Source organism: Dendrobates tinctorius, unplaced genomic scaffold, assembly GCF_039654945.1.
Source record: "Dendrobates tinctorius isolate UK_male_01 unplaced genomic scaffold, ASM3965494v1 ptg000046l, whole genome shotgun sequence".
NCBI lineage: Eukaryota > Metazoa > Chordata > Amphibia > Anura > Dendrobatidae > Dendrobates > Dendrobates tinctorius.
The window spans coordinates 34,491,393-34,512,127 of record NW_027361714.1 but is presented as its reverse complement, the minus strand read 5'-3'; the positions used below and the strand labels follow the sequence as shown (position 1 = coordinate 34,512,127).

General features: G+C 42.6%; 1 protein-coding gene across 3 annotated transcripts in view; it reads right to left on the bottom strand.

Moving 5' to 3' along the window:
* AKAP7 (A-kinase anchoring protein 7) overlaps positions 1-20,735 on the bottom strand; it is a 271,894-nt gene that overhangs the window by 163,243 nt on the left and 87,916 nt on the right. For 2 of the 3 annotated variants that reach the window (XM_073575812.1, XM_073575813.1), the window contains exons 1-3: positions 20,278-20,489; positions 17,277-17,435; positions 14,357-14,487 (exon numbers count right to left, since the gene is read on the bottom strand). In XM_073575812.1, the coding sequence (XP_073431913.1) occupies positions 14,357-14,487; positions 17,277-17,435; positions 20,278-20,461 (474 nt within the window). In that variant the 5' untranslated portion in view covers positions 20,462-20,489. Of the gene's footprint in view, positions 1-14,356; positions 14,488-17,276; positions 17,436-20,277; positions 20,490-20,735 lie in introns of those variants that run through there. The other variant, XM_073575814.1, reaches the window with a different exon arrangement.

Below are 20,735 nucleotides of genomic sequence, written 5' to 3'. Positions count from 1 at the left end.
TGGAGACTTGTGGTACCTCGGGAGTATACGTCGTCACCTCCATCTGCCCTCTCTTGCCATGACCCGGAGTGTCAGATGATTGCTGAAGTGAACTCTGGCGGAACAAGGCGTCCTCACTGTAGGTGGTCTCCAGTGTAGTACGGTGTTGAGGGTCCGGAGGCCCCTCATTGAGGGAGGAGTACTGTCACAGTCCAATTCTTGGATCTGTCAGATTCTGGATTCCCTAATTTAAACCTTTTTTTCCTTTCAGGCCTCTGGGGCCTTAATATGGGTTTTTGCCCCCGGTGGCCAAGGGTGTTATTACAGGTCTGATAGTTTTCTTTGCTTTACCTTTTGCCCCCGGTGGTCACTGGGGTTATTACAGGTCTTTGGTTTCGCTGCTGATGGTGACCACTCCTCCTTTGCTATATAAGATGACCTGGTGTATCAGCTGATGTTGATGATAGCAGGTCCTTGGTGGATTCCAACCACGGTGAAGTTAGCAGCTGGCTCTGAGGTGTTTAGCCACTGCTGAAAGCTGATCTGGTGCTGAACTCTGCTGCCCGGTGACTGCAGCAGAGAAAGAAAAGTCTTTTGTTGTTTTCCCCCGTTTATTGTATTTTCCTTCGTGTGTAATAGTGCAGCGGTGGGACCAGTGTCCGAACTATCTAGTTCCCTAGTAAGGGATAGGTGCATGGCTAGTGAGGGATTCAGGTATCCTGGTCGGTGACAGGTGAAGAGCCTGTATAGGGAACGTTAGGAGTGTTCAGGGACACTGCCTCAGGGGAGTGCAGGAGGTCTCCATGTCCCCGTTCCCTAATGCAGGGCCCACCGTTATAACTGTTTCCCCGGTGTCCCCCTATTGTCTTGTTGCTTCAATTATAGACCTGCGGGTCGTGTCTCACAGGACAGGTATACGTGACACAGTCTTGCTGTTTTAGTTACCGATCTGCGGGTCGTGTCACACAGGACAGGTACACATATAAAGAAAAAAGTATATGCACACAAATAGGGATCACCACAAGGATATGATAATCAAAAAGTATCAATTTTATTAATGGACACAACAAACAGACACTTTGTTTAAAAACAATTAAAAAGTCTGAAAAACCTGACACTGATAACAAAACAAAGACAATGGGTCATTTTGATAAATAGTTAAATACTATGGGTCCCAAGGCCAACCATTCAGTATAATTCCAGGTATCTGCTAGTTACCATAACCTAGGGTCTATCAAATCAATTGTAATGACAATCATGACCTTGGATCAAAAATACCATATTATCAATAACTACTATGGTTACATAGAGATTCTACATATGCCATGAATGTACTAATGAGATATATGATTTTTCCTTTATCATTATGATGCTTCTAACAAAGACGATTGTGCTATCAAATCTGGGCGTCGTTATATTGAGTGAACAGAAGAAAATTTATTATTACTGTCATGTTGTGCCAGCGTCTAGACAACTCTTTTTTTTTATACAATAAATTGTGGCTGTATTCACACTATGCGTCATCTTATGGTAGCACTTTTACTGCATTAAGCCGTGGTGCCTGCGCTTGAATGTACTGATGTGATATATGATTTTCCCTATATTTCTATGGAGCTTCTAGCAAGGGCTATTAAATCTGGGCGCCGTGATATTGAGTGCACAGATAAAGTTTATTATTACTGTCATGTTGTGCCAGTGTCTAGACCACTTTTTGACACATTAAATTGTGGCTGTATTCACACTATGCGTCACCTTATGGTAGCGCTTTTAGCGCATTAAGTTTGGTGCCTGTGCTTGAATGTACTGATGTGATGCATGATCTTCCCTATATCCCTATGGTGCTTCCAGCAAGGACGATTGTACTATTAAATCTGGGCGCCGTGATATTGAGTGAACAGATAAAGCTTATTATTACTGTCATGTTGTGCCAGTGTCTAGACCACTTTTTGACACATTAAATTGTGGCTGTATTCACACTATGCGTCACCTTATGGTAGCGCTTTTAGCGCATTAAGCTTTGGTGCCTGTGCTTGAATGTACTGATGTGATATATGACCTTCCCTATATCCCTATGGTGCTTCCAGCAAGGACGATTGTGCTATTAAATCTGGGCGCCGTGATATTGAGTGAACAGATAAAGCTTATTATTACTGTCATGTTGTGCCAGTGTCTAGACCACTTTTTGACACATTAAATTGTGGCTGTATTCACACTATGCGTCACCTTATGGTAGCGCTTTTAGCGCATTAAGCTTTGGTGCCTGCTTGGATGTACTGATGTGATATATGATCTTCTCTATATCCCTATGGTGCTCTTAGCAAGGACGATTGTGCAATTAAATATGGGCGCCGTGATATTGAGTGCACAGATAAAGTCGCATTTTTCATCGGCCTGAGGTCTCCTTGAGGGGTAGGATCCTTCCTGGGCGCCCGCACGCTGCTTGAGAATTTTTTTTTTTTTTTTTTTGCCGCTGCAGGCGCCTGTGTATTGGAGATCATTGTGCTTGCACACCTTTACTGATTCAGTACTGAGTAGAGGAGGAAGTACTGAACTCTTGGCAAAACATTTGGGCGCGTGCGCAGTGGAAATAGATGCTTAGTAAGGGCAACTCCATGGTACTTCCGTCAGTTAATACAGGCGCCTGCGCACTGATGGGAGCAGGACGCTGCCTCATTAAACTCAGAACTGATCCACCTTTTTTTTCCCCCACTTGAAACTCAGCTGGTAAGAGTGATTACTAATTGGATAGGTATATATAAAGGATCTCAACAGAACATTACACTGACCTTGAGAAAGACACATCACTGTGTCGATACGCGTGGGTTTGGGGGTCCCATGTAACCTACCCGGTAGCTTGTTCATCCTCAGAAACCAGGTGATATCATGCTAGGGAAAGGGACTTGTTAATGTATGTTTGTGTTGGCAACATGATAAGTATTCAATTTTCTATTCATGGCATATGTAGAATCTCTATGTAACCATAGTAGTTATTGTTAATATGGTATTTTTGATCCAAGGTCATGATTGTCATTACAATTGATTTGATAGACCCTAGGTTATGGTAACTAGCAGATACCTGGCATTATACTGAATGGTTGGCCTTGGGACCCATAGTATTTAACTATTTATCAAAATGACCCATTGTCTTTGTTTTGTTATCAGTGTCTGGTTGTTCAGACTTTTTAATTGTTTTTAAACAAAGTGTCTGTTTGTTGTGTCCATTAATAAAATTGATACTTTTTGATTATCATATCCTTGTGGTGATCCCTATTTGTGTGCATATACTTTTTTTCTTTATGTGTTTTCATGTCAATCCATTTATATGCACTAGGTGATCCCACCTAAATTGACATTGTGGATGGTGCCCGTTTATTCTATATCTTGTCAGACATTGGTTTTTGTGGCTTACTGTAGTGGTTAGTCTTTCCTAAATGGAGGCACATTTGGATTATTATTGATTATGGATTTAAATACCAGAGAGTTAGCTTGGGGGAAGCAATTGACGGATATATTTGATTCAGTGGATACTGTTTCTGGGATTAGTGCAAAAAATGATGACGGTTTTTTGGGTTTAACTTCGGACATCTGCATAAAAATCTTACGAAGACATTTTGGAATGCAATAACGCTAGAGGAGTATAAGAAATTAAATTTAGTACCTCGAGGATTAAGGGTGCAGATCTTCCCTGCTTGGGAAGTAGCCCCAGACTTTAGGACAACATGGGAACAGGGCCTTCAAAAATGCTCTTTTTTACTTATAGACATGTTAATAGAGCATGACCGGGTTCTCCTTTCTCGGTTAAAGGATGAAATTAGGACTAAAGAAAATACTCTTGCTACCTATGACAAAAAAGAGAAGGTTGATCCGTTTAAGGAGCGATTAAAAGTGAACATAGATAAATTTGAAAAAGACATCATACGAGGTAAAAAGTCCAAATTCCATAGGGATAAAATGGACTATGAGGATCAGAAGGCGTATAGATGGACACATCATGGAAATAAACGCAATAGAAGTGGTTATAAACAACAGACCAAGAAAAGGGAGGAATTCGTAGAGAAGTCCAACTACGCCTCTAGCGATTTTTTTATCCTCAGACACGAGCGACCGCGAAAGCGGCACAGACGGGGCAGAAGGAAACACACCAAGACGAAAGAGGAATATGGGACGATACAGAGAGTGGTCACAGAGTTTCAAGCGAGTGACTCGACACAACAACCGACGATGATGGGAGAGCATAATCAGCAGGGGCCAGAACAAAACATGGCATTGGGTGAGTTGAGGATCATTAATCTCACCTCGTATGTGTTGTCAACCATGGAGAGGTCAGTACTGTCAAAGGGTCTTTCATTTTCATCCATGAACATGCTGGATAAGTTTGAACTGACTAAAGATCTTTTCCTCTTTTGTAGGCAGCTGACTTTTAAAATGCTATATCAAAATCCGTCAAAAATTAATGATGTACCCGATAATGATAGGCAAGTACTTCGGGACCTCCTCGATCTCTTGGAAGAAAATGAACATAATGATGGGAGGCGAAAATTTACAGGTAGTTTGCCTTCTCAGGCAACTCCCTCATTTGCACTCTTCCCAGCCATACAAATCTTCTTTGAGAAGACTAGTAGAGATATTCAAAAATTGAAACTAAATAAACACGGTCATAATAACTTTTCAAAGGGAGAGAGGAGGGCGCTATCTGCTCTAAGGAATAATGTTACATTTGAGATCAAGCAGGCTGACAAAGGGGGAAATTTGGTCCTATGGCCTAAGGATATGTATATGGATGAGGCCAGGCGGCAATTGACTAATATTCAACATTATCAAGCCCTACCCTCTGATCCCACAGAGATTTTCAAATCTCATCTAGATAGATTACTCTGTAGGGCATATCAATATGGGATAATAGATAAAAAAGAGAAGGACTTTCTAACAGTAAAACATCCAGTAGTACCAACATTTTACATGGTGCCCAAAGTTCACAAAACCCTGCAAAAACCACCTGGGAGACCGATTGTGTCGGGTATAGGAGGATTATACGAAAGGTCATGTGTATATGTTGACTTTTTTTTGCAGCCTATAGTACAGGGACTGGACTCATATATCCGTGACTCGGCACATCTTATCCAGTGCATGGAACCCTTGGAACTTCCGGACCACATCCTTCTGGCAACTTTAGATGTCGAGGCATTATATACGAGCATAAAGCATGACACAGGTATTTCGGCGGTAGAGTATTTTTTGGATTTGTTCTCAACAGGGTACAGGGGACATGATACCTTTGTTTTGGATCTTTTGAGGGAAGTTCTTGAAAAAAACTATTTCATTTTTGATAGTTTTTTATAGGCAAGTTTCGGGTACCGCCATGGGTGCCAGATGTGCACCTTCGTATGCGAACCTGTACATGGGATGGTGGGAAGATACTCAAGTGCGGACAAAATCAGCCTTCCAGTGCCATGTGCATGGATGGTACCGCTTTATTGACGATATCCTCATCCTATGGACAGGCTCGAGGGTAGAATTTGATTCTTTTGTTGAGGAACTTAATAATAACAGCTGGAATATACGCTTAACCTCCTGTGTTTCCAACAGCTCGGTGAATTTCCTTGACTTGAAAGTCATGATTCAAGATAATAAGATAAGCACGACACTCCATCGGAAGAGTACAGCGACGAATAATTTTCTTCACTACAAGAGTTTTCACCCAGCCCACTTGCGTAATGGGATCCCGAAGGGGCAGTTCTTACGATTAAGGAGGAACTGTAGTCGGCTGGAGGACTTCCAAAAAGAATCTCGTGCTCTAACGGAGTGTTTCCTGGAACGTGGTTATCCACGAAATACGGTGTCCAGAGCGTATGAATATTCAAGGAACTGTACGAGAGAAGACACCCTGAGGCCTAGGGTAAGAACTAATCTAGGCACAATAAATTTAATAACCAAATTTAATAACCAATGGGGTGATATTTATAGAATTTTGAACAACAATTGGGATATTCTTTGTAGTGAGAATAAACTAAAGAATTTTATCTCTGAGAGGCCCAGGATGATAGCAAGGAGAGCAACAAACCTTAAGGACTACCTTACGAATAGCCATTTTAGACATTCCAAAACTAAAATCAGATATGGTAATTCCAACAAGGGATCATTCCCTTGTGGTAATTGTACAGTATGCCCACTGATGATTGCGACTAGGGGGCTCTCAATACCAGGTATACCTATACAGGTCCAGTCTAGGGCATATTTCAATTGTCGTTCGCGCAATTTGGTCTATGCACTGGTTTGTGGTTGTAATAAGGTATATGTGGGTCAAACCACACAAGAGTTGCGCAGGAGAGTCCAACAACATCTCTCTAATATAGCCCCGGCTAGAGTTGATAAAACCAAAGAAAAACAGATCACGTCTGTACCAGCTCACTTTTTGGAATATCATGGTGGTAGTCCAAAAGTCCCTTCGAGTCATGGGGCTGGAAGCAGTTCAGACAAACATCAGGGGAGGTAAAATTACAAATGAGCTATTGAGGCGTGAAGCCAGATGGATCTTTGAACTCAAAAGCTTGGCTCCAGGGGGTTTAAATGAAGAGCTGCTGTATACAGGGTTTTACAAAGAGAGTTAATTTACTATCTTCTTATCTCCTTTGATGACCAGTTTACAGTGGATCTAGAAACACTGATTCCTCCCGTGAACCCCCAGCCCCATGACGTTTTCTTTTCTTTTGTTTTGTCCGTAGGGCTCTAGGATTGGGATCCAAATCTGGGGGAATATCTCCTGAAAGATACGTGATGATGAAGTTGATTTGGACAGAACAACTACCAACTCGTTACATCTTGGATAATATTTGGACATTTAAGACTAATTATCTTGTGATGATTATGTTTCTTAATGATGGTACACAAGTTGTGGTCTAGTCCTTGTATTATATCGGAACTTCATATGGATGGACCTTTGATACTAAAATAACGCATGTTTATGTCTGACTCACATGCTCTGTGTCTCAATATGTCGGTCATCAATATCTACAGGAGAATTTCGTGTAGATGGATAGCTTTTTTAAGATTAGCTAAGTAACCCTGTTAGTATATTTTTGAGAAATTATTCTGTATCTATATGGGGTGATATCAGAGCCTGGTTTCTGAGTGATTTAAAGTATAGGAGTGTGCTTGATTTCATCAAGATAAATTATGAACATATAAATACATAGATTTCACAATTATATCTGATTTGAATAACCTGGTGACTACTCAAATAAGGTCTTTATGGGCATAGTGAACATTATTTGCGACTGAAATATTTGGGGGTACCCCTGTTTGTTTGCATTATTATGACGCCCTGAGTAGGAAAATTGTGCTATCACATCTAAGTGCTGTATTCACACTAAGCGTCATCTTATGGTAGCGTCTTTAGCGCATTAAGCTTTGGTGCCTGCTTGAATGTACTGATGAGATATATGATTTTTCCTTTATCATTATGATGCTTCTAACAAAGACGATTGTGCTATCAAATCTGGGCGTCGTTATATTGAGTGAACAGAAGAAAATGTATTATTACTGTCATGTTGTGCCAGCGTCTAGACCACTTTTTTTTTATACAATAAATTGTGGCTGTATTCACACTATGCGTCATCTTATGGTAGCACTTTTACTGCATTAAGCCGTGGTGCCTGCGCTTGAATGTACTGATGTGATATATGATTTTCCCTATATTTCTATGGAGCTTCTAGCAAGGGCTATTAAATCTGGGCGCCGTGATATTGAGTGCACAGATGAAGTTTATTATTACTGTCATGTTGTGCCAGTGTCTAGACCACTTTTTGACACATTAAATTGTGGCTGTATTCACACTATGCGTCATCTTATGGTAGCGCTTTTAGCGCATTAAGCTTTGGTGCCTGTGCTTGAATGTACTGATGTGATGCATGATCTTCCCTATATCCCTATGGTGCTTCCAGCAAGGACGATTGTGCTATTAAATATGGGCGCCGTGATATTGAGTGAACAGATAAAGCTTATTATTACTGTCATGATGTGCCAGTGTCTAGACCACATTTTGACACATTAAATTGTGGCTGTATTCACACTATGCGTCACCTTATGGTAGCGCTTTTAGCGCATTAAGCTTTGGTGCCTGTGCTTGAATGTACTGATGTGATATATGACCTTCCCTATATCCCTATGGTGCTTCCAGCAAGGACGATTGTGCTATTAAATCTGGGCGCCGTGATATTGAGTGAACAGATAAAGCTTATTATTACTGTCATGATGTGCCAGTGTCTAGACCACTTTTTGACACATTAAATTGTGGCTGTATTCACACTATGCGTCACCTTATGGTAGCGCTTTTAGCGCATTAAGTTTTGGTGCCTGCTTGGATGTACTGATATGATATATGATCTTCTCTATATCCCTATGGTGCTCTTAGCAAGGATGATTGTGCTATTAAATATGGGCGCCGTGATATTGAGTGCACAGATAAAGTCGCATTTTTCATCGGCCTGAGGTCTCCTTGAGGGGTAGGATCCTTCCTGGGCGCCCGCACGCTGCTTGAGAATTTTTTTTTTTTTTTTTTGCCGCTGCAGGCGCCTGTGTATTGGAGATCATTGTGCTTGCACACCTTTACTGATTCAGTACTGAGCAGAGGAGGAAGTACTGAACTCCTGGCAAAACATTTGGGCGCGTGCGCAGTGGAAATAGATGCTTAGTAAGGGCAACTCCATGGTACTTCCGTCAGTTAATACAGGCGCCTGCGCACTGATGGGAGCAGGACGCTGCCTCATTAAACTCAGAACTGATCCACCATTTTTTTCCCCCACTTGAAACTCAGCTGGTAAGAGTGATTACTAATTGGATAGGTATATATAAAGGATCTCAACAGAACATTACACTGACCTTGAGAAAGACACATCACTGTGTCGATACGCGTGGGTTTGGGGGTCCCATGTAACCTACCCGGTAGCTTGTTCATCCTCAGAAACCAGGTGATATCATGCTAGGGAAAGGGAAAGGGAAAGGGCGCCTGTGTATTGGAGATCATTGTGCTTGCACACCTTTACTGATTCAGTACTGAGCAGAGGAGGAAGTACTGAACTCCTGGCAAAACATTTGGGCGCGTGCGCAGTGGAAATAGATGCTTAGTAAGGGCAACTCCATGGTACTTCCGTCAGTTAATACAGGCGCCTGCGCACTGATGGGAGCAGGACGCTGCCTCATTAAACTCAGAACTGATCCACCATTTTTTTCCCCCACTTGAAACTCAGCTGGTAAGAGTGATTACTAATTGGATAGGTATATATAAAGGATCTCAACAGAACATTACACTGACCTTGAGAAAGACACATCACTGTGTCGATACGCGTGGGTTTGGGGGTCCCATGTAACCTACCCGGTAGCTTGTTCATCCTCAGAAACCAGGTGATATCATGCTAGGGAAAGGGAATTGTTAATGTATGTTTATTTGTGTTGGCAACATGATAAGTATTCAATTTTCTATTCATGGCATATGTAGAATCTCTAAGTAACCATAGAAGTTATTGTTAATATGGTATTTTTGATCCAAGGTCATGATTGTCATTACAATTGATTTGATAGACCCTAGGTTATGGTAACTAGCAGATACCTGGCATTATACTGAATGGTTGGCCTTGGGACCCAGAGTATTTAACTATTTATCAAAATGACCCATTGTCTTTGTTTTGTTATCAGTGTCTGGTTGTTCAGACTTTTCAATTGTTTTTAAACAAAGTGTCTGTTTGTTGTGTCCATTAATAAAATTGATACTTTTTGATTATCATATCCTTGTGGTGATCCCTATTTGTGTGCATATACTTTTTTTCTTTATGTGTTTTCATGTCAATCCATTTATATGCACTAGGTGATCCCACCTAAATTGACATTGTGGATGGTGCCCGTTTATTCTATATCTTGTAAGACAGGACAGGTACACGTGACACTTACGGTGCAAATAGGGCACTTTCTATATTTTCCCAACCTCTTGGAATCTTTTTTCTTTACCGAGGTGGAAGCCCCCTAGAATACATAAACTTATCTGACCTGTGGGACTACATCTTGCTGGGGCTCTGAGGTGACCCTTTTTCTGAGTACTTATACGCCCCTGGCTCTCCAGCCCCATCTCTGTCTTAGTGGTCTCTTCCACACTGCTACGCCTGAGTAGGAAGGACTGCATCGGGATAGCTGGCCCCGCCGACCCCTGCGTTACCTTACTATATGGGGGATCCTCTCCGGAAGCTGGAGCGCCGTGCCCTCCGACCTGCCCTGGAAGTATTCCTGACCCTTCGTGTCCTGAGAAGGAGTAGACGCTGCCCCGCCGCTTGCTGCCGACTGCAACCCGGAAGTGACGCGCGACGCGGCTGGAACTTGCAGCGGTGAGCATTTTCCCCCCTTGCATGATAGAGTGGCGGTATCCACAGAGGCAGCCCGCGCTAAGGAACATCTGGCGCATCGCCTAGGGTCGAGAGACCCCGTCAGGAGGAAGCGACCCCACACACCAGGAGCAGCGCTACACTGGGTATGCTGAGGGACCCTCTGGGCGGGTGTCAGCTGCAGAGGTCTTGAGGTGGGAAGGGAAAGGCCAAGCCCTTCGATCCTCACCCTCTGCCCAGAACAGTCGGATTCACGTTCTCTCGCCGTTCCTATCCGCAGTGGAATAGGAAAAACACTGAAGGGTGGTAGGGTGAGGGTCCTTTTAAACTCTCGTGGTTTCCTGTCCCACTGTGGATAAGAAGGACGTCCTCCATGGTGCTGTCAGGTGGTGACCTGGAAAAAAAGTTAACATTATGTGAATAACAATTTCATAAATATGCTGACATTTGGTGAGCTATTTGGATGAACAAATAGGTGAATGAATGAGTGAATATAGATAAGCTGCATACTAATTCCTTATTTATATGATTTGTATGTATAGGGTAAAAATAATTTTACTCAAACGTAAAATTCATAAAATGATGCCATTAAGACTTTCAGAAACTTCTTATAGGGAGGGTGTTACTTCTCAGTTAATGGTGGCAGCAAACGTTACACGGGCGAGGTGTCAGACATGTCCCAAGTGACTCCAGGAAAAAATTATGTGGATGACACTCATATATCATCACTAACAATTGGTGATCAATTCATATGGAATGTGAATAAATAAAATAAATAATTATATGAATCATAAAAGAAACCAACAGAATAATCATTCTAAATCATTCTATCGTTATGATAGCAGCAGATGATACAGAACAGCCACTATACAGAATTACTCCAACAATGTGAATGAGGCAATGATTCAGCTATAAGACAACAAATACTATGTAAAAGCAAAAACTGATCTATTCCCAAAATTATTTTTTTGTTTCCTGAACTTAACTGTGACATATGAGATACACTCATTGTTTGACAATATCCTAGTTTGTTGTCCTTTGTTAGATTTTTTTTTTTTTTGCTCTTAATATGATGTCCTATTAAAAGGTGTATACTAATTTGTCATGAGACATGGGTCATTCTGACCCCGAGACGCATTGAATTGATCTGTTTCAACATGGAACTCAGCCTTTATTTACACAGGAAGAAGCAAGGCGATCCAGACCCTCACTTCTCATACCTAACATCTGATATACAAGGAGGACGTATAGTTGACTGCTAGGTTTATTGAAGTGACAGTCACAATTTAAAATACTAAAATATTAAAAGTTGCATAACATCTAACTAAGCAATGAGTAGGTTTTATTTCAGGAAGACTGGATGATGCCTTCAAACTAGACATGAGCGAATCTGACAAGATTCAAATTCGGCAAATCGCTCAAATTTAGCACAGAAATATTATTTGTATCGAAGTTATTCAATGAGTACAAAGTGTTCCTTATGATACTCTATACAGACCTCAAAGCATAAGAAATCTGTCTTGACGCAGCCCGGTCTCTGCTCTTCTCCTTCCTACATCTTCTTTAGCCTTCTTTCCTCTGTCCCAGGGCTTTCGGTATCGAGAAGCCTCTGACATCACAGTAAGTCACATCGTAAGCACATTGTAACGTCATGACATGCAGTCTAGCTAGTGACACAGGTAATGTACATCGTAACAGCAAGACATCATGAAATGTACCGTGAAGTCATAGGCTTGCTCGGTGCCGGAAGCCCTGGCACAGAGTAGACAAGACTGTCACACAAAAGCGTAAAGAAGAGGCCAGATGTCAGACTATAGCGAGGTGAAAAATTAATATATCCAAAAGGAAAGAGAGACCGCACTCCATGAGCTGGTGTGAATAAAGCTTGATTTATTGGCACATGCGGTACATGTCGGCCGGGGGTGTGATATCAGGAGAGGAAAAACAGCTGTTTTTCCTCTCCTGATATCACTCCCCCGGCTAACATGTACCGCATGTGCCAATAAATCAAGCTTTATTCACACCAGCTCATGGAGTGCGGTCTCTCTTTCCTTTTGGATATATTCGCATTGTGGATTTCCAGACCAGCACCCGAAGCTGCCAGCATCAAGTGCTCCGGATACCGCACACCACCAGAAGTTACATGGTAACAGCAGTGCCTTCTGCGTTTTTCTCTTTCTTCACATGAAAAATTAATATATTTTACAACCTTTTTCCCATCCCTCTACAACTGAGAAAAAAGGCAAGCAACAGACAGGCGAAGCAAAGTACCAAAAAATTTGGATTCAGGAAAATCCAAATTCTATGTTAAATTCAATTCCCCTCAAACAAATTCACTGATCTCAATTCTAAACATGTAAAGGTGGTCATGTATAGTAAATGAAAGTGAACCACACCTGCCATTTTCAGTGGGATCAGACAGCCATTTAATGTGTATGAGGTATTCCAATTTTTGTGTCAAGGTAGATATGGGGAATAAAGGGTCAATCTGTTGGATTTTAACATGCCAAACATTTACTCTCAGTAAAGATAAACTAGGGAAGGTATCTGGCAGTGGCTTATTCACCTCACCATATTGAGAACATATGCAGGCTTAGGGTGCACATGTATGGGGTGACAGGGAGGAATAGGTGCCAGCCTATTTCAAGTGTCAGGCCATTTTCAGGCTTTATCTAAACTTTTAGTCATCCTTAGCATATGTACCTAGAAGGGATGTATTCTCCCTTCACTAAATAAAGCTCCAAAAATTGTCCTTTCGGCAGCCACTGGGTTAGAATGCATTAGCCTACCATTATGTTAGCTAAATAAAAAAGCTCAGTAGTCTGAATTTTTCTTAACATTGTGGTCAATGAATGATATATGCCAATATTTAACTATAAAGATGATAATAGAGCCTGACTATAAATATCTATAATATAATGCTAGGAGCGTCACTCTGTCCAAAGCCTTTAAAGACTGCGCAAGCGCGACGCACCTGCGCAGTCTGGACCCCACAGAGTTACGCATCCGGGGATGAGGATTGTGGCCCAGAAGATCTCAGTATGCATAAGCACTGAACGCATACCGCGATCTCCGGCACAACAACTTACCTATCCAGTATTGTCGTGCGGTCTCTTCGGGCCGGAGGATGGGACATGAATCCTTCGTCGGAAATGGCGCATGCGTATAGGCAGGATGGGGACGCAGGATGAGAGCAATACATGACAGGATGGGGATGTAGGACAAGAGCAGCACATTACAGAATGGGGGCGCAGGATGGGAGCAGTACATGACAGAATGGGGGTGCAGGATGGGAGCAGCACATGACAGAATGGGGGCGCAGGATGTGGGCAGCACATGACAGGATGGGGACACAGGATGGGAGCAGCACATGACAGAATGGGGGTGCAGGATGGGAGCAGCACATTACAGAATGGGTGCGCAGAATAGGTGCAGCACATGACAGAATGGGGGCGCAGGATGGGAGCAGCACATGACAGAATGGGGGCGCAGGATGGGAGCAGCACATGACATAATGGGGGCGCAGGATGGGAGCAGCACATGACAGAATGGGGGCGCAGAATGGGAGCAGCACATCCCAGGATTGGGGCGCAGAATAGGAGCAGCACATGACAGCATGGAGGTGCAGGATGGGAGCACTACATGACAGGATAGCGGCGCAGGATGGGAGCACCGCATGACGGGATGGGGGCGCAGGATGGGAGCACATGACAGGATGGGGCGCAGGATGGGAGCACATAAAGGATGAGGTCACATCACAGGAAGAGAGTAGCATATGACAAGATGGAGGCGCACAAAACAGGATGAGAGCGTAGGATGGAGGCTGCACATGACAGGAAGGGGGCGTAGGATGGTAGCAGCACATAAGATTAGGGCGCAGGATGGAAGCAGCACATACCAGGATGGAGACCATATACCAATATAAATGCTCGCCACCCGGGCGTAGAACGGGTTCAAAGCGAGAATATATAATATATATATCCTTGTCCACAAATTAATAAAATACTTACCTTTACATTTGTAATAGGCAGAGATACAAAATAATTGGGCCTCTTTTTCTTTTCACTTTTATCATCTTCATCAATTTCTAACTGATGCCGCTTTCTTTTCTTTTTCACCTTTTTATCCACAGCTTTTGTGGCTGGAAGAAAGAACGATAATAATATCCACTAAAGATGAATATCATACATAATGCATTAAGTCTTCTAATAGATGTTGAGATAACAAAGGAGGAAAATAACAAAAATCAAACTTCTAATCTCATTTTTTCCTCCTCTTCTGCCAACAGCCTTAAAGGGGTATTCTGCTCTCCAAGATCCTATCCCAATATGTAGTAGGTGTGATAATAAAAGCAAATACCTCCAATAGGAAATGTATTATAGCTCTTCTGATTTGCTATGTCACGTACCACAGCAACAGCATTACAGTAGTTTAGGTATTCATGGTTACAATCACAAACAATTAAATTTGCCCTGCACATGGGTATGTGACATTGTAAATCAGACAAACTATGCTACGTTTCAAGTTGGAGGTATTTGCTAATATTATTACACCTATTCCATATTGGAATAGGATCTTGGAGATGTGAAAACCCCTTTAACAGTTGCAATGCTTTCTTCGACATACAGAAGTTGTGAGGGCTTGTTTTTTTTTTGCATAGTGAGTAGTTTTGAAAGAAACTATTCACTTTATCATATAGTGTAGGAAAAAATGGGGAAAAAATCATATGTGGCCAAATAGTGAAAAAATAGCAATTCTGCCATTGTTTTTTGGGTTTTGTTTTTACTGCGGTCATTGTGCTATAATAATAATATGATTCTCAAAATTAGTACAATTACAGCAATACCAAACTTATATAATGTTTTTTTATATATATATATATATATATATATATATATATATATATATATATATATATTTCAACGGCTTTCTGAACTTTATAAGTAAAACGTTACCAGTGTCCAAGACCCATAATTTTTTTTTAAATTTCCATTGTGTGAGGGATATTTTTTACGTGTCAAGCTATAGTTTTTATTCACACCATTTTGTGGTACATATAACATTTTGATCACTTATTATTGTATTTCTTGTCAGAGATATGGTGACAAAAAAAATCAATTTTGGTGCTTAGATTTTTTTTCTACATTTACTGTATGGGTTAAAAAAGTTTAGATTTTAGGAATAGGAAATATCAAATATATTTTTTTACATTTATTTTTATTTAATTAGGAAAAAAAAGAAATTATTTTTGTTTGTTTTTTAAAAACCTTTTTACTTTTTCTTAGTCCCCTTAAGGGACTTTAACCTGTATTGATTTGATCGCTTGTACTATATTCTGCAACACTAACGTATTGGAGTTTATACTCCTAATAGCCATCTTGGCCATAGACTGGGTTTCCAAAGAGTACCAAGGCGGGAAGGCAGTGACGGAGGCTGTCAGTAAGTTCCAGCTGCTATACAACGTCATCATCAATCCATCAGCAACCAGTGATCACGATGTAGGGGGAAGTAGGGGCGAGGATGCTTCCTGGGATGGACACCAGGACAGGACAGCATTATATGAGTTAAATACCACTGTCACTTATTGAGGGGTTAACAGCATTGATTAGAGCTATCTACAATCATTGCTGCTATAGCAGATGCCAGGATGTCTAACACAACCAACACATGCCCGGTGTGGAGTGGTTTCACTTCCTGAGCCCATTCCACACCTTGACCCGATCCATGAAGAATTTATCTGTCATGGAAGGTAAAGTGATTGTCCAGGACTTTCATATTGATGGCCTATACTTAGAACAGATCATCATATCAGATCAGTTGTGGCTTACACACACGGAACCCTCATGTTCCGACAAGCCTACAGCCTACAATGATCTACTGAACCCCAGCAAGACCTGCTCTACCCTCTCCTACTGTATCCTCACCCATCCCTGTAGACTGTGAGCCCTCACAGGCAGGGTCCCCTCTCCTTATGTACTTGTGTGTCCCTTGTCTTACACGTTTATTATACTTGTCTATATTTCCCCTTTTCACATGTAAAGAGCCATGGAATAAATGGCGCTATATAAGTGCATAATAATATTAATGATCAGGTGGAAATAGTTCCCGTGGCTGCCAGTAGGGCTGTGGAGTCGGAGCTGGAGTTGAGGAGTTAGAGTCAGAGGTTTGGCTTACCGACTCCTCAGCCCTGGTATATGATGGAGTTGGAGTCGGAGTCATGGAAATTGAGGAGTCAGAGTTGGAGTCGGAGGTTTGGCTCACCGACTTCACAGCCCTGGCTGCCAGATATACACAGTATACAGAACTAGAGCATCAAAGCTCCACACAATGTGTATTGTCCATATACAGGTACTGCAACTCAGCTCCCATTTACTGCAATATGGAATGAAAAAATAATCATATTCTCAGTTGAGTGCCTTTTTATCTATTTTCTGATAATGTAGTTTGGGGAAGAGATAAGAGTGCATTATGCTACCCACAAACAATCATAGGCATGGTCCTATAGGTCTTTGTCACTGTAGCTCTCGGTGTATCTCCATTTTATTCTGCTTAAGGAAACTGCAGTGTGAATTGACGTGAAGAAGAATGTCCAGCTCAACGCGTTTCATGATTAAGGGAGCTTGGTCTCCAGAAACGAGTCAATCCGACCATGTGTAAGGTGTCATGCTGATGTTTTATCCTCTCTATGGAATGTGTTTGTAGTGAATAAAAAACTCTGCTTTTCACTACGCTGTTGAGCTGGACATTCTTCATTTGGATTTCTTACGCCCTGACACAGCGGGTCCGTGCTCCAGGCATTACCAAGATGCAGAAGCGGTGAGCTGGAAACTTTTTTTTTTTTTTCAGTGTGAATTGAACCCTGGATAGGTCTCGTCTTTCTACATGACCGCCGCAGGGATCAGTTGCTTAACATTCACAAAACATACTTACTTTCCAACACCGAACAAATGTCATCCGCATGTGCAAATGGCAGCTCTATGAGCAAACTTTCCACAGATCCCGTTTTTTCCTTATGGAAACTTGTCTTCTTTTGCTTTATTCTCCTTTTCCTTTTTTGCTGATTTCTCTCAGCAGTTTCATCTTCTGAGGCTACAAAAAAAGTATAAAAAATGATTAGAATAGTAATGTGTAATCCACCATGTTGGGTTCACACACAGTAACTGTGGTGGGATTTGCAACAAGAGCGCAAATCAGGTGAATGGGGTCCAACAATGCATCATTGCAACTTGCAAAAAAAAATGTGGTGTATCTTACAGATTCATTCTTTATGATATAGCACATAGACTTTGCTTTAATAATATCTTTGCACAAACCATTTATCTCTATGGCAACACAAGCTACGAGATGTCAAATATAACGTAGCTGTACAGGAGCTGGGAGCGCACTGTAAAATCAATGCTGATGTCTGTACTGATTAACCCCCTTTCATATACCCTGTTGTGTCATATGAATGGAGAAGAGGTGTTCTGCTATGGATCCCTCTATTGGCCACAGCAGAGAGCTGCTACAAGCAATGGCACTCCCACTACAGGTCAAAGCAAATCTGTGCATTATATGGATGCACAACTCATTTCAAAGAAGCACCACCATCAAAGACATCACCCTCTTAATATATTGCAGCCATCATATTATATAGCACTGTTTACTTACAATTGCTCACTTGGCCTTTCTACCCAGTTAATTCTTCTCTTTCCTCTGCTCTATGCAGAAACAGGAAGACTCTTGTTCCTTCAGAAATCATTCCCCTCTTCAACTCCCGACCCCGACCCAGCTGCTTTCTCCGCCCCCCTGCCATAGACTTTTGCAGTGACTAATGAGTCATACTGGGACAATTGATCTCCTGTTTCTACACACAGCTTAGAAGGATTCAGCTAATCTGTTTTTAATCACGTGATGTGATAGACCTAATGGAAAAGAGAAGAAGAAAGCCCCCTTCTCACATAGCAAGATCGTTAGCGAGATCGCTGAAAAGTCAACGATTTTGTAACGCAACAGCGATCTCGCTACGTGTGACACATAGCGGCGACCGGGCCCCCGCTGTGATCTCGCTGATCAGGCTCGAATGTCCTAGGCCATTTTTTGATCGCTGGTGTCCCGCTGGCCAGCATGCATCGCTGTGTTTGACGCCGACGAGCGACCTCGTTAGCGACTCAGAACTCCGGCGTGAGTCGTCAGAATAGCTGCTGTGTGACAAGGTCCCAACGACTGCCGAGGTCATTATACGGATCGCCGCATCATTGCTGCGTCCTTGAGTAGATCTGTCTGTTTGACAGCTCACTAGCCACTATGTAGCGACATACCAGCGATCCTTACCAGGTCGTATTGTTGTTGGGATCACTGGTGCGTCGTGTAGTGTAACGGTACCTTTAGCTGCATAGAAAAGTGAGCAATTGTAAGTACACAGTGCTGTATAATATGATGACTGCAATATATTAAGATAAACATTTTGATCGGAGTGCTTCTTTAATTCCTCTCATGCTCTTCTCTCAGTAAACGATGGCTCTTCTCGCGGTAATTGATGGCATAGTAATAGGATATGTAATCACTTAAAGGGGTTGTCCGAGCATATAAAACTGATCATCTATCTTCAGAATAAGTCATCCATATCAGATTGGTGGGAACCTGCTATCTGGCTCCACTATGGATCAGCCATTATTAGCTCTGAAAGTGGCCAGACATTTAATGGAACTGACAGTGGCATTTGCCAGGAATTATAGAACATCCCCTCTACTGTTAAAGGTTATGTCACCCCATTGTTGGCCTATAAGCTGCGGCCACCGCCATCAGGGGCTTATCTACAGCATTCTGTAATGCTGTAGATAAGCCCCCGATGTAACCTGAAATAGAAGAAAAAAGAGTTCGATTATACTCACCCCGGCGTTTAGTCCGGTCCGATGGGTGTTGCGGTCCGGTCTGGCGCCTCCCATCTTCTAGAGATGACATCCTCCTTCTTACTTCTGTCACGCTCCTGTGCAGGCACACTGCTCTGCCATGCTGAGGGCTGAGTAAAGTACTGCAGTGTGCCGGACCTCTCTGACCTTTCCTGGCGCCTGCGCACTGCAGTACTCTGCCCTCAACTGGGCAGATAAAGTATGCCTGCACAGGAGCACATCATCGTATGATGATGGGAGGCTCCGGACCGCGACACCCACCGCTCCCCGGTGAGTATAATCTAACTTGTTTTTCTAATCTTTCAGGTTACATCGGGGGTTTATCTACAGCATTACAGAATGCTGTAGATAAGCCCGATGGCAGTGGCTGCATCTTATAGGGCTAAAGTGGGGTGACAGATTCCCTTTTAAGAGGACATGTCATTTGCTCAAAAATTTGAGCTAAATGGCTAGCTTAAAAAAATCACTGAGCTCTCCTGATTGTGTTGCTCTTTTCCTTTTTATGCTGTGTCACTCCATTACAGAGATATTCCCATTTGTTGCTTCTGGAGCACACCATGTGAAATCTCAGCTTGCAGATCAACTTGGGGCTTCTTCAGTCTTCTCTGGGGGAGTGCCATCTCACCCTATATCAGCAGAGGCTGCCAATCACAGCTCTGCAGAGGCTGACACTGCTAGATTAGCTGCCAGGAAACATCTGGGAGGGAGGGGGGAAAATGCATGCAAACTAAAGAGGCTGAAGAATTGGCCAGTTACACTACAAGCTCAGATTTCACATACTGCGCTCCAAAAATACAAAAGGGACAATCTCTGCAACTGAGGCCATGCAAAATGAGAAAGAGTGGCAGAAAGATGGGGGCTCAGAGGTTCTTACAAGGCACTGACATTGATTCAGAGGGGTCGCTGAATGAATAATGTGCTGCGGTTATGAAAGAAAAATCTGGAAAAGAAACTCCCTTCATGAAAAGAAGGCAAGTATGGGGAGAAGCCTGGAGACAGTATGGAGGTCATGTGACTCTTACGTCACACTTTGGGCGCACCTGCTTTCATCGGCGTTACTGCGACCTCAGGTCCTCCAGCCCGGGGCAGGACACACGGAGAGAGACATTCCATGGGAGGAGGAACCCGAGCAGTCACTCTACAGGCGAGTGAGGCGCCCCTGATGACGTCACGGCGGAAGGCTGCGCGCAGAGTAATGTTTACTAGAGACCGGAGCAGCGCCATGTCCACATAGTAAATAGTCGGCTACGGCGAGTCGGGAGGGACAAACCTAGTGCGAGCGCGGAGCTGTCCTGCAGCCACTCTGCGCCGTTGGTGGAGCTTCGCAGAATGAGGCCGACATGTAATGTGGAATACCAATGGTGATGTGCTGTTTGTCACATTGTGGGAGTGTACATGAACGATCTCATACAGCCACCTATGCTTACATGACATGCGATATTTTCACAGTTTTTGTGCTGTGCTATTGCATGTAATGTATTTCCATGGGATTGTGTGC